This window comes from Cygnus atratus, chromosome 5 (genome assembly GCF_013377495.2).
Source record: "Cygnus atratus isolate AKBS03 ecotype Queensland, Australia chromosome 5, CAtr_DNAZoo_HiC_assembly, whole genome shotgun sequence".
NCBI classification, from domain to species: Eukaryota; Metazoa; Chordata; class Aves; order Anseriformes; family Anatidae; genus Cygnus; species Cygnus atratus.
This window is the reverse complement of record NC_066366.1, coordinates 52,499,369-52,514,285: the sequence shown is the minus strand read 5'-3', so window position 1 is coordinate 52,514,285 and position 14,917 is coordinate 52,499,369. Positions and strand designations below refer to the sequence as shown.

At 45.3% G+C, this 14,917-nt stretch overlaps 1 protein-coding gene across 4 annotated transcripts in view; it reads left to right on the top strand.

Annotated features, from left to right (window-relative positions):
• Positions 1 to 14,917, top strand: part of BCL11B (BCL11 transcription factor B) — a 90,246-nt gene that overhangs the window by 35,296 nt on the left and 40,033 nt on the right. For 2 of the 4 annotated variants that reach the window (XM_035566818.1, XM_035566817.1), the window contains exon 3: positions 6,358 to 6,573. The exons of the other annotated variants lie outside the window; for them this stretch is intronic. In XM_035566818.1, coding sequence (XP_035422711.1) covers positions 6,358 to 6,573 — 216 coding nt within the window. The remainder of the gene's footprint in view (positions 1 to 6,357; positions 6,574 to 14,917) is intronic. 4 annotated transcript variants of the gene reach the window in all.

Sequence of the window (14,917 nt, the reverse complement as noted above, 5' to 3'; positions counted from 1 at the left end):
CTCCGGTCACACACAACAAGTTGGCGGTTTGCAGGAGCTGGTAGGCTCTCAGCATCAGGCAGGCTCCCTCTTTTGAAAAGCAATAGCCCACAGCAGACAGTGGACTTAGCCATCATTTTCCTATCAGTTTCTCACCCAGGACTCTTACTTTGTAATTGCTGGGTTGGGTTTTTCAGGGTTTGGATTTTCTCCCCTGGTCTTATTGCATCGGTTGCTTTTATTCTCCCTCACACTTTAAAACAAAGTGACTGATACAATATCCAAACTGATGAAAAAGAATGGGATTTTTTTTCCCCTTTATTTGCTCAGATTTGAATTGGGTTATCTGCCTATCTTGTTTATGAAATTTTGTGCTGTCTTTTCTGCACAGACTGTGACTCCCAAATCTTCCACAGCTCCATTTCCATATTCCTGCGTGCTTGTTCTTTGTTAATCACTTGGCAAGCGCTTATTTGAATATTAAAAATTTCTTTAATCATCAAAGGCAGGAGCACAGCTTCATGAATATTCATATTTTTTTCCTCCTCAGACTGGATTCTAGTTCATTACCCTGCAGTAAAGCCAAACAGTCATCAATCGCGCTCATTACAGCCGCTGGCGTTTTGATTGGCTGCCTGCTGCTGGTAGCCCGCGTCCCCCCATCCTCCCGCTCTCCTCCATGAGCTGTCGTTTACCTGCCAACAACAACAAAAAAATATCAACAATGCAGGAATAAATTTCTCCGGTTGAAAAACAACTTTGCAAACTTGTCAAACAGTCCTCGTCGCTTTTTTTTTTTTTTTCGTTTTACACCAAAAATTAAAAAAAAAATAGAAGGGAGAAACTTGAGCTTTAGAGATGAATATTTGTCAAGAGAGTTGACGTAAGTTTCATTTGCATAATGACTTTGTACTTCTGCATTAATAAAATTTGCATATGAAGCCATGTTAATTACTCCTGATCATGCTTTTTGCATTCATGCATAGTAATTTTCTCCGACTTGTGAGAATTAATGTCTTGGCATGGGGGGAGGAAGGGGGGGAGTTGGGGTACTGTCAAATTTCTGTGCCAGTGCCCCTCACTCACACTCTTTCTCCTTCTTGCTCACCACGTCGCTGTTCTTGATCTATGACTCATTTATGCATTATCATTCGAAATTCTTTGGAGAAAGAAATGTATCAATTCAAAGGGAATCCTTGTCTGCCAAAAAAAAAAAAACGTTAAAAAATAAATCCCTGAGCAAAATATAACAAGAAATCCCTTCCCTGCCCCGCTTCTTCTCTCCCCAGTGCAGCCTTTCCATTTCCAGCTCGAGTAAAGTTTTAGTCTTAGCAGCACATTGTGAGCCGGTGCAGGGGAACTGCTCCAAAACCACTGTGTGTGCAGGGGGACGAGGAGTGGGCTGGTGTGCAGGTGTGTCTGGCCACGAGCCGGGCTCTGTGCGTGAGTAACAGCCTGCCTGCACATATTGCAGAGTCCTTCTGCCCTCGCTGGGGGATGCTCCGTGTGTCTGCCCCTTGCAGGGTGAGTGTTCGTTGCTCTCCTAGTTGCTGTTGGAAATGTTTCTGCCTCTGTCTCACTAGCGTGTGTGTATGTGCATAGGGGTGTGTGTGTGCACGTGTGCTGTGCACATTTGGTTCCATCAATCCTGTTGGTGCCTGTGTGAAAAGACACGGTAGAAAGATATAACACCATGGGGGAATGGTCCGGGTGAGATGGTATAATACAGATGAGACAACTTGTTTGAGAAAAAGCTTGGAAAAAGTCTGTTGGAAAGATTAGTGAATAGATCTGTCTTTCACTTCTGGATGTGTCTGTTTAAGGCTGCTGCAATGGTACATGTAAAACCCATCTCAGAACATTTGCAATATTCTCCCTGAACACGATGGGCACAGGGAAGGGATGAGGCTGCAGCCTGCGCTCTGAATTTGTAGCTGTTCACTGTTTGAACAGATGTTTTTCTTTTTATTAAAAGAGAGAGTTTTTTAATAATGGAACTGAGCTTTAGTCTTTAACCAGCCATTGATTGATTTTCCATCACCAGACAGGCACAGAGAGACACACAAAAACTTGGTTCGTGCCCTGTTAAGTGGCTTACACGTCTGCGTGTGCACCTGCCTGTCTGCCCGTGCAGACGCACATGCAGCCACCCTCCCAGTGAGCACACAGCATCCCGAGGGATGCACCAGCCACATAGCTACACATGGCTGCATTTGCACACAACATGAGGTATAAAGCAAGATCTCTTAAATTAAGATCAGGTCCTCAGTCTGAGATGGGACGTTGTGAATGTTGCTTGCAGCCCCATCTTTGTGCTTTGCCCGGGTACTTTTCTGCAGATGTGCTAAAGGAGCGTGATGTTTTACATATACCATGTCATACGGCCAGTCATGCCTAGGCTCAGGGAGAGGGACAACAAAAGGATGCAATTTATGCCTTGATTGTGGCTTTTGTCACGTTCATCTAGGCTCTTATGCTCATTTCCATCTTCTGGGGTCATGTCCAATTTACCTTATTTTCTTCTTTGCAAGTTTAAAAATAGCAGAGAGCAAAAAAATTACTTTTAGCAGTGTCTGGGAGTCAACACAACCTGGGAGCTACTGCCGTGTGCAGGCAGTGAGCGTGTGCTGAGCCTGTTTAAAGCATAAGGACAAAATCCTCCCTTCCTATCAGCAATGCAGATCTTTTATTTGCACTGTGACAGTCCCTGTGCATGTTCCACACTCATGCTATGTGCAAAACTCCCCCTCGCATCCATGCAGAATGAATGCAGAATATGTAATTGAGATCTGCAGTGCAGGTGGATGATTTCATGGTACTGGCCCAAGAGGAGACTCAAACCTTACACATCGTGGCAGTGGGCATGGAGAGACACAGAGCTGCATGCATGCTCACATTCACCCCAAATGGATCAGTTTTTCCAGATCAGCCTCTACGATTGCACTGCTGTCCTTGCAGTCTGCTTTCCCTTCTTGCAGGTTGTGGTTGTGCCCTGTGTGACACACAGGGGCTCGCAGGAGTGTTTGCTTTTTGAAATGAGTGTGCAATGTGGTACAGTCAATCTGCCATAGGATTCCAGAGACTCGATCCCTTCCCTCACCTGGTGCTGCATGGGTTGAGTAGAAAACTCCTGCACCAGCTTAGGATAGCAGCTATCTGTCTGTCTACCCATAGCTGGGTATGTTTTTATCTGTTTGTTCAGTCTGTGTATGCCCATTACCTGCAGCAGTTAAGTTGAGGAAACATAGAGCCCTCGTCTTCGTTTTCAGCTTTAAATAGGGAGGCTATATGGGAAAAAAATACCGCAGAAGAGGAGCTAGAGAAGTAAAACATGGGCATTTTCTTAGCAAACACAAGCCGAGTATTTCGGAGTTCCGCTGTTATTTCTATAGTTATAAAGAGGCGTTGCATACCTAACGGTGGAGTGCTCCTTTTCTCCACGCCTTTCCTCCAGGGCAGTGGATACAATTTTCCTCTTCATGATTTGCCAATCAATCTGGTTCTAGAGGACTGTCCTGTTATCCGTGACAAAGAAGCAAACCCTGAAGTAGTAGCAAGGAAAATAAAGAATTTCCTGGTTTGTGGTGGTTTGTAGGGGCAGACTCAGCCTTCTGGTCTGACAGCCCCAGTTTCATCATTTCAGGGAGAGGTAGTGGGACTCCTTGAAGATCTGCCAGAGTCTTTCTTTGTCCGTTCTTCTTCTCCCTCCTACTCATTTCCTTTCTGACACTAGATTGGCTCATTTTAAATTTCCTGATATATAAGAGAAAGGACACAAAAAGGCCTTCTGAGTGACATCTTCAGTTCCACCCCTTCACTGGCAACCAGACCATATAGTCCTTCCCATAAAGTTGGGAGGCATCTTGTTAAAGCGGTTGGCTGGCTTGCCCCCACTACCTCTCTTGGAAGGCTCTTACAGGATCCCTTTCCCCCAGGGGTTAGAAACCTCTTGTTTGAAACCTTAACATCCTTTCCACACTAGGGGAAATATACTGGGTAAGAGAAGGGAGGGCATCTCTGTACCCTCCTGGTGACCTCTTAGCATCTTCTCAGACACCTCAGAACTGTGCAAATTATATCAAATTCATTGCTAACAGAAAGGAGGGACCCACCAGCACTAGGGGAGAGGCTGTCACCTTCAGGGTAGTTTTGCAGGCTAGGACCCATGCACCTCCACATTAAAACCCCATGCAGTTGTGATTGTTGGTGGGCTTGGTGGGCTTCATGTGGTTCGTTGTATGATGGGCTGCTTCCAAACCCTATTGAGAGCTGTAGTATGGCACCATGACGTGGGAGGGACTGACTGACTGCAAGACCTGTGTCCTTTGTCGTGGCAGGGCTGTGGGCATGTTTAGGTGCCACCTGAGATGCAGCTGTGGTCCAACTCTAAACCAGATTTCCAGCTCACGGCTTTCCTGGCAAGGATGAGCGCCCAGGCAGCTCAACCTTGTCTTGGCCAGCCTAGTTGTTTTTATAACATCAGGAATATAAGATACAATTGTTAAGTAATTTAAGGGAATTTGTGTTAAGTTTTTGTTCCATGTAAAAGGTTGTTATTCATGTGTTACAGAACAGACAGAAATCAGTGTCTGACATCCATTTCCATGCACCTAGCATACATTTCTACCCCAAATGCAATGTTAGTACAGTCTAGATAGTAGTTATCATTACCTGCCTGTGTAGTATTTCCAGGGAGATGAAAACAATTGCAAAATCCAGGCAACTGAGCCTCCAAAATAAAAAATCCTTCCTTGCTCCATGTGCCACAGAGATGGCTTCTATTTAAAACCAGTCCTCACAAAAGAGCACAAATTTTATCCTTGATGCTTGAAGCTCAAGTATTTACGCAGGGAATTTAGACTCTTCACTTGTGGTTTTGGCAAAAGCTTCACACAAATGTTTTGCTCTGGTGGTCTCTTAGCCATTTAAGATAAACGACAAAATCAAATGCAGTCCTTGCAGACTGGAGCGCTGGATGCTGTGCCAAGGATGAAGTATCCCCGTTTGCCTCACATGTGTAGCTGTCAGATCAACACGTAGGCCTGGTTTCTGAACCAGGATCCTTGAGGTGGACAGCCTCCCTTCTAAGCGCTGCTCTTCTAGGGCTGAAGGGAGCACGGGTGAACATATTTCTCCTTGCTGCCATGGTGTTTGCATGTGTATGCAAGGCGCACATGTGTGCACAGACAGAATCGCCACCCTTAGGAAAAAAAAGAGAGCATTTGCCAAACGATACCCCACAATTAGCACACGTATTTCCTGATCTAAACAAAGGGGGAAACTGTGGTTTCTGACCTACCACTGTGCGGTAGCTGTTGGCAAATGCCAGCTTTTTAATGGCGACCACTCCACCGCATATCTTCATTTAGAAACTGCCCTTGATTAGTAGCTCCCCTTTATGCAATAATTAAGCAGAGAGGGTAGTTTTAAATAAACGGGGTGGGATGCAGAGCGGTGCTGTTCTCGCAACTTCCCTCTGAACTCTGCTGATTTCGCGCCAGCCAAAAATGTGGCTCTTACCTGATTCTGCGTGTGCATGTCTGTTTGTGCCTGTCTGTATTTGTACAGGTGTATATCGATATGTAAGGCTTGCATTTGAGTTTTTTAAACCACGGAGCTCCATCTGGACTAGTGCCAGGAGGAGTGTGCGTTTCCAGTGGAGCAGGAGAGAAGTCTAAAGGCAGCTTCGAAATGGCAGGTGATTCCTAGAGGGGTTAAAAATAAATAATACAGCTGGAGGTTACAATATCATTTTTTTAGCTACCAGAAAAAAAAATGTTGCTCCATTCTTTGCAGGCTCGACAGGGAAGCGGACTGCATAATGGGGGCATGCAAAATGCACAACTGGCTGCGGCTCAGGCGGGCGGGCAGCACAGTGGCCCGTGAATGCCTCATTCTGGGAGCTCGGCTCCTGGCACCCCTCCGAAGCCATTTGAGCTCCAAGTCACTGCACTTTGTCTGCGCTGGTGTGCTGAGCCTGCTTCAGCAGCGGCTCGGCAGAGAGCCTGCCTGGTTTTGTGTCAGCTAAATGCATTAACACAGCCGTAAAACAATAATCCCCCTTTTGATTCGGTCCCTGAGCAAGTGCTGGTGGCGACGCTCGCCGCCTCCGGCTCTCCTCCACACCAGGACTGGCTGTGCCCCCACTTCGCCCCTCTCCGTGCCCCCAGCTGGGCTCGCAGGGCCCCCAGGTCCCTTCTTGCTCTTTCCCAGCCCAACGTGAGCCCCAAGGGCTCCTTTCCCCAGGGAGCAGTGCAGAGCAAGCGCGTAGTGCGTTAGGCAGCCAGCCCCTGCCTCACCCGTTCCCGCTGATGATGCCTCCTCTGTCCCTTCAAACTTAGGTCCGACTGACAGTTTTTTCTATTGTTTTTTCTCCAGGGCCGTCCAGGCCTGCAAACCTGCCGGGGGCTCCCATAGCTGCCTCCTCCCACCCTCACACATCCGTCATCACGTCACCTCTCCGCGCACTGGCCTCTCTCCCGCCCTGCCTTAGCCTGCCCTGCTGTGGTGCACGTGCAGTCTCAGTTGGCGGGACTCAGACTGAGATTCAGACTGAGACGTCAGGCACATTTGGATGTCATTGTCAGTTGTCAGGTAATAGAAACATTTTTTTTTTTGTTGCTATCTGAAGGTCAGTAGTGCTGCCAAGTGATGTCATCTTTGCTGTGGGAGAGCTGCCTCCGCTGGGTCGTGTGGGGAAGGCAGTGAAAATGTCCCAAACACCCCCTGCCCTCCCTCCTGCCCCTCTCCCCGTGCTGGCGGAGGACGGGGAGCGGGAAGGGGTGTGTGGCTCCCTCTTCCCCCTGTCCTTCCCCTTCTGCCTGCCCACCTTCAGATGTTACCAGCGGCCGCTGCCGGGCCATTTGTGCCACGTTGTGAACAAATGTCTGAGACTCCTCGCAGAATGTGATACCCTGGTATCAAGATTTCATCTCTCTGGGATGTTTATTTTAAGCTTAATTGGATAACATTTAACATCTGAGGTCTCCCCCCCTCCTTTTTTTTTTTCTTTTTTTTTCTCCTAATCATTTGTATTAAAGACTTTTCTCTGAGTCCATGTGCACGCAGGATGTATGTGCTCCATGCAGTTTTCTCCCTTGCTTTGAGAAAATGCTCTTTGGTAACTTGCCACACATCCCTCCCCTCTCCCCCAGCAGCTTTTCTTTTCCTTTATTCCTTTTGGATGCCTGACTTTTGTCACTGCGAGGAGGGGAAAGTGATGTGGAAATGAGGGCGCGCTGAGGGAGCCCAAGAGGACACGGCCATACGGTTGCCAGACCCCGTCCTTTCAGACCCAGCGATCTCTTTGAAATCAGTGGGTGTTTCTGAGTGTGGCTCAGTTGCAAGATCGGGGCTGTGGTGAACTGCAGGCTGGAGAGGTGAAAATGGGGGGTGGGGGGGGTGGGGGGTGGGCTTAAAAGAAAATACAGCTGTGGTGAAATCCGCAAGCACTTATGGTGGAGTCTGACTGTGGTGGGCCAGACCCTGCAGCCTTCATTCACGCTAATGTGTGTGGAGCTTTAATAGGGAGCTCCCAGAATGATGCTGGATAAGCAATGTGTGAGGACCAGGAGATTTAGAGAGACAGCAAGGACTGTGAGGAATAAAGCCTTTGGCCAGTGGCTCCTCCTGCCCCCCTAAAGCGGCAAAAGTTAGCTCTGTTCAACTTTTTCTTTACATTAACAGTGGTACTGCAGCAGTGTGCTCTATCTCACGAGAAGGTCCCTGCACGTCTCAATTTGAGGACCCCAGGTGAAGCTCGTGGTGCTCGAGGAAGGCTCCTGAGCCTCCTGGCTGGGCTCAGCCTGCGCCCAGCTGCTCGTGCTGGGCTTGCAGCGATGCATGATGCCCCTGGACCTGGTCTGATTTCTCATCCATGCTACCATATGCAGCATGGCGGGATGCTGTTCTCATTAAGCTCTGTTTTTCTGACCTCATCACTCTGACCAGCTGGCCTCAAACAGTGTGGAGATGTGCTTCTGAGTGGTGGATGCTCAATGAGAAAGTCAGATAGGTGCCCCGCTTCCCCCCTTTACCAGCTGGTAAAGCAAACTGGAACTGATCTCCCATTTTTCTGCTCTCTTCACCAACTCAGGATGCACGCAGGTGCCTTTGGTAGGCAGGTAGCTGTAAGAGCAGACTGGATGCCCTGGTTCCCCATTGCTCCTGATGCCAACAGCCGGTGGGGAGGGAAGGAAGCAAAACTAAAAAGGAAGGAAGGAATGATTGATTAAAGGAGGTGGGAGGGCGATGCTTTGGTGTGTTACATACTTTCATTTCTCGCTTTGGAGCTGTGCAGGGCCAGTTCAGAGTGGTGTGTTTGCTGGGAGAAGGATGCCAGCTCTGCGGAGAGAGAGACCTGTTATCATGGCTTCCTGTAATTACTGCTGCAGTCTGTGGCACTTAGAGAATAGGTTATATCAAAGTGCATGATACATGTTTATGACAGTAGTTGGTCAAGCTCTGCTTGAAAGAAGCATTTTCTTCCCTTGAAAAGGAGATTATATCTCTTTAACCCTTTCTTTGCTCCCTTAGTAAATGAGCCTGGGCATGCTTTAAACCCTGTAGCAGGAGTCGCAGGATCTTTCTTGCGCTCAAAATGTTTTGTGGAAATGAAAGAAAAGTGAGTTCTTTGTGTTGACTAATAATCTAGTGACGATCCCTGCATTGTGCCCTCTTTTTTAATATAGCCATTTACAATAGTCACTTGCTACAGCTTTAGAGATCTGCTTGTCTCTCTGACTTGATTAGCCTTTTATTCTGTCAGCTCCATTCTTGCTTCTGAGGAATTGTTTCCTTCTTTGAACAAAAGCCATCAACAGTTCCCGCCTCTTCTCCTCCTTCATCATTTCTTACCTTTCCTGTTTTTCAGCATTCATTTAATGCAGGACCTGGAGTTTTTCAATGCAGTTCTCAAGCAGGCTGCGACCCTGAAGGCTGGAAGTTGCAGGTACTCCCAGATCTCTGCGAGGCACTCCCAGATCAGGCCCAGCAGTTTTGTGCTGGGGATCCCAAACCTGGGTTTGGGGTCTGCAGGTGGAAAAGTTGTGTTTGGAAATCTTGGATCTAGATAAGAGCAATTGCCTAGAGAGCTGAATAGCATTTAGCCGTGCAGATGGGAAGTCCTCTGCCTCGTCCAGAGTGGCTTGTGATTTGTAGGAAATGTGCTGCTGATAGCAGCTTCGATCACAGCAAATGATGCTGGGAAGTCCGCTTGGTGTCCAGCACCTCTCCTGACAGTGCTGGTTGTGGTCCCTCCTGTCTTTGTTCCTTTCTTTGTGTTCAAGGCAACACAGGGTGAGGAATGTGCAGGTGAAGGTCTATGTTTTTTCTATGTGATTTTTTAAAATATCTGCCACTGGAAAAGTCTCTCTCTCTGTCTCTTTATTTATTTATTTATTTACTTATTTTTGCCTCAGAGGCTCCTGTCTGCTGAATTGGGTTCCCCTGTTTAAATGTTTTTAGTGCCTATTTAATTAGAAGTTGGAATAGAGTCATGAAATTCACAGGGTTGTGTAGCTTGGATCTAAAATATAAATGGGCAAAGCATTCATTTTGCTTTACCCCTTGCCAGATTAGGGTGCTTTTCTGAGCCTGCTTTTTATTTCATTTCAATGAATTGCAACTGCTTAGAGTAACTGTAAAATGCACACAGGTTTTTCTGCATAAGAGACATGCAAATGATTGTTGAGAGACATAATTATGTAAAGAAAAGTATATGCCTGTATGCATACACACATACACTACAATGCTTTTTGTGGGGCTATTTTTTCACAATACATCTTCATAAGGCTCTTTTTATGATGCTGATTTATTAATATTGTACATTAAGTCTTAAATTGTCAAAGCTGCCTAAGAGATTTGGATGCCCATTTCCCATTAAAGTTAACGAGAAACGAGCTTTGAAAATCTCAGCACAGAAGTGCATGGCACTTTACAATGTGCTCTCCAAAGAGAAAAGTCCCTGCCCTGAAGATCCTACCATGTAAAAGCCCCAGGAAAGGAGCTCTGATCGGTGTAAGACAAAGTGGATTGCAGTGCCACAGACAATAATTTATCCTTTCTGCCTGCGTTCAGATACATACCTGATCCAAAGTCTTTGGACCTCGGCCCATGAGCGAGGGTTTTATATATATCTGTAAAGATAATTAAATCTGCCCAGTACACATACATTCAGCCAGCCAGCGAAACTGCTTGCTTCCCACATGTAGGCTGATGGAGGGAGGTGGAAAGCAATTATGATACTTAGTTGCATGTATAAAAACAGCAAGCGGGCATGGACAGCAGTGATTAATGGACAGGGCTGTGAAGCTGAAGGGCTAAAACAGAGGAAGGCATGGGGCATAGATCAGAAGAGTGGAACAAGCTCCTTTTAATTCAAGGAATCAGCTGTGTTAGTCATTAGGACATTCTGAAAATCACACGGTCATCTTGTAAAGTTGATATCAATTTACTTGGCTGCTGAAATTCTACTTACTGCATCATTTCTGTTTTCTTAGCAAAGGTTAAGGTGGCAATAAAGATAAAAGAAGTACCTGCGAGTAAATAATAGGTTTTAAAAGAATGTTTTTTCCTTCTTCAAGTACATCACAGTATTCATTTTGTTCTGGTTTTATAACTGGAATCAGCCAATAAGAAAAGCTAGATTAGACCACCCTGCTGCAAAAAGCTTGCTGCAATTAATACAGGCTGTCTAGAAAGCAGTATTATTTCAAAAACTTTTATGTTAATGATATGGTATGTGCTCGGCACATTTCTTACTAGAACAAGAAGCAAGCTTTTGTTCACTCCAGACTGGGTTTTATTAACACAGGAGGATCAATGGAAAACAAAACAGTAATCAGAGCAGAGAATGCAAACTCATCCAGCAAAAACCTCCCAACTCATCAAGTCCCAGGACGATGGCTGATACATTACTCCTATTTTTTTTTCTGAGTGGAATCTTAAAAAAAAAACAAAAACAAACAAAAAAACTGTAATACTCAATTTCTGATCAGCTCATGGTGCTTTTTTTGAGAGGAGAAAGACATATTTTGGGTATATGATTCTGAGGGCAGAAAAAGACTGAAGGCAGCTTCCCTGACACCCTTTAAAAATGTATTTTTTCATTTTCTTCCATAAAGAAAAGGTTTACTTAAAGTACCTGGCTAACATTCAGGAGAGGTGCCCTATTAGTCATGGTTACATGTATTTATTTATTTTAGTGAAATATTTAGTGTGTGCTATAGTAGAATTGACATTGTGCACAGTACTTACAGAGTGCAGGGCTGTGTGAGAGATGTATGTGCTAAAAACAGATATGCATCAGTTTGTATGTATGCATCTATCTTTTCATCTATCTATCAATCTCTGCGTTCATCCATCTATCCAAGTATTAAAATCATATGTGACCTGTCTGTCTGCGCAGCTCTCTTTCTCACCAGATATTAAACTCAGATCTAAACTCAAAAGAGATGTAGCTAATTGCAAACTTATATATTCTGACTGGGTGGTGTGCTTGCCAAGAGGTAACGAAGGTATCTTAACAGAGCAAAGAGGCAGCTAAAATTAGGGTGCTGCAAGGGGCAGCAGCACTGGCAATTTAAGCATGGCTGAGGCTTTGTTCTAGACAGGCGCCCTATCACTCTAACTTTGTAAGTCCTAATTACCTAAAGTTAAGAACCAGCAGGGGCAATAGAGATATTTAAAGGTGCTTTAAAGGGGATGCCTGCAATTTCCAGACATCCAAGGAAAATGAAAAGCTCTTAATTGCAATATTAACGGGTGGAACTGAATCTTGTAGTCTCAAGACAAAAGGGTGCAAGAAACATTGCCTGCAGTAAAGACAATGGGTCCAACATTTAGAGAGTTAACTCGATCGCATACCACTACGCTGAGCCCAAGAGTCTGAACTCTTCAAACGCTCCAAATGGAGAGCTAAATCAAAGAATCCTGTTTCAAATCCATCCAAGATGTTGCTGTTTTTCTCCTCTGACAGGAGAAGCATTTGGAAGTGCAGTTTCTTTCTTTTTTTATAGCTGTCTTAAAAAGGAGTTTGGATGTTTAGCACAGCTGGTGCTCATTACATTATGCACTATCAATAAAATAGCATGTGTAATTAATTTTTAATGCAGTGCTGTATGCAGCGCTTTAAAGCAGTTACTGTATGGGGAGAGCCGACACCGGTCACTGACATCAGAAATATTGAAATAGAGGGCTAGATTTTGCATTTTTAAAGGGTGTATGCGTGAGCTGGGGGAAGGGTAATTTCCAGCCAGCAGTTCTTTGGCCACAATCAAATTTTAAAAATACAGGAACAAGATGGATGAAGGTGGTCTTACAATTTACTTATTGGCATGGATGAATTTATTTCCTTTTAGAGTTTGCTGAGGGATGACTGGGTTAGGACTAGGTGACTTCGGTGTCTAGGTAAGCACCAGGGGACTGCGCAGCAACTGATCCATCTTTGTTAAAGCTCAAATGTGCTTCATTGGTATTAGGTGGGAGGTGAGTTGAAAGGCGAGGTTGGGAGAAAGCAAAGGAAGGATATTTTTGGTCTCTCTCACTGAGCAGTTATTTGTACAAGGCTCCTATCTTGTGCCTTGTTGTTCACATCAGTAATAACGCCCTGGTTTTCCTCTTGATTCATGAAATATTTGGGAGTATCAGTACTTTGCAAGGGAGAGAGTAGTTTGGTTACAAAGAGGCACTGCTGATGGCAGGTTGCCTGCTGCTCTGACAGAAGACCCAAACAAATCAGTCTCCTCTTTTCTTGGCACTTGTGCAGTACTTTCCAGAAAACACCAGCATAAATAAAGACTGCTCTAATGGGGCACAGTAGTCAAGGCTCAGGCACCGCCATGGCTATTGGCAGCCAATACATCCAGAAACACTTCGGCTGTCTGAAGGAAGAACAGACCTGGCTTTGAAGTTGTTGTACGGTGCATCTTTGTACTCAGCAAAGAGTGAGGAATTGCTTTCGTGTTTGGTGGGTGGTTTGCTGGATAGGACCAGCATCTCCCTGCTTCCACCTCTTTTCCACCCTTTTCGGGGAGTTGTCTGCATGCCTCTTGGAGAACACTTCCTAAGAAGATAAGAAATCAAATGCAGGAAGAGAAGGAAGGAAGCAATCACCTACAAAGCGACAAAATTAGGGGTAGTGTTTGTCAGGTGCCTTGCCTTCTGGTTGGGTGATGCGTGAGCTTTCTAAGAGCTGTTTTGTTTCATACACATGTATGAGGCATAAATGTTTGCAATTATTCTTTCTTTCCCATGGTAAATTGCCATTTACTTGTACATAGCATATGCTAAACAGTTCACTTGTACAGCCTCACCTGGCATATTCAGGATGGCGTCTTCTGCCCCTTCCTCAGTAGATTTTTGTCATCACTTCTCTTCTCTCTTTCTGTCAGATACATGCGGATGTGTTCATGTACTTGTCTGTGCCAGGAAGTGAACTGGGCTGTTCTGTTTGTGCGAACAGAGGCGGAACTCTTGTGCACAAATATAATGCTTTGTGTCAATAAAAGTAGGGCAAGCCGTGGTGTATGGTGTAGGTAGTTACGATGAGGACTGCTCTTCAGTTCACAGGCCAGAGTAGAAAAGGTAGAAGCAAGAGCGGGGCATTGCACATTTTGTAGTGAAATGGATATATTTAACATTATTTATTTATTTATTTTAATAAAGGAATTGGATCACGCATTTCTGGTGTAGTTCAGGTTTAGGGCAGAGAATGGTTCTGCGAAGGAATAACCTCCTGTCCCTCCAGAGCTGCCTCATTTAGAGGACCCGGGTTCTTTTTTTCCGCGTGCTTCATAAAAATTGATGAAAGGAAGAGTTCTGTTCTCAGATGGGACTCTCTATGTTCAGAAGGGGATTTGAGTCAAAGAAGCCATGCTGGTGCACCTCGTGTGTGACCCACTGGACTCCTCTGTGCTGCGTGTTGGTCCTCCTTTCTGCTGAGCAGTAAACAGCTGAGCAACTGTTGGCAACATACGTTTTTATGCTGTTTGCTTTCTTTTGGACAGGGTTTTTCCAAGCATTTTTGTAGCACGTACAGGAATCTGGTAGGCTAAAGCGTAGCATGTGCCTTTGCTATCTTTTTTTCCCTCTTGTTTTTTTCTTAATCAATCCATTTCCATGGGTGCTTATTGTAGCTAATGCAACCTGCTGTAGCACAAGCTGGGGAAGCCAGGTTCAATGAGTCAGAAAAACATGCACTTGGAAGGAAGCAAGCAAAAATCCCACATAGTGAGGGCTTACATTTTTTATGAATTCAGCTGTAAGAGTCAGAGGTCCTGGGACTTATAGAATGAGGTTAATGCAGGCACTAAGCAAGGCAGTGGGGAGAAGCAGGCTCTGGAATCATGCCACGAAACAATGCTTTTTAAAATTATTGTCTGTGCTAATGACGTAAGGACCGTTGGTTAGAGGGAGGCCAGTTTGCACAGCATACCTGCAGCCGTTATGCTTGTTTAAATGTCACTTGGCTATTTGGAGCCAATTGTCCATATATTGTGCTCAGTCCATTCCCTGGAAATGCAAGGAGAGCACCCCATCCTCTTCATGTGTCAGACATCTCCTGTATTGACCTAGATTATTTCACGTGAGGCCCTGATCTAAAACTGATCTTTATATCTCCTCCTTGGCTGCGTGACGAACATGATGCTTCCAGGGCACACTGTAGCGAGCCAGGGGTCCACTGAGGGATGGGCTAGGGACTGCTGTGGCATACGGGATGCTTAGCTGAGCATCTTTCCAGGAGGCATTTTCTGAGTTCAGTGTCATAGTATCGTTATGCCAGCAGTGAATCTGGGCTATGGAATTCAGGAAACTACAGAGAATCGAGTGAGAATCAGAGCATTTTTGGGAAACAAGTACCATTTAAAAGAGATCGTGGGATTAAGGTGAAAAACCAAAAAATAATGGAATGTAGATAGACCTCAGCATGGCAGTAGAG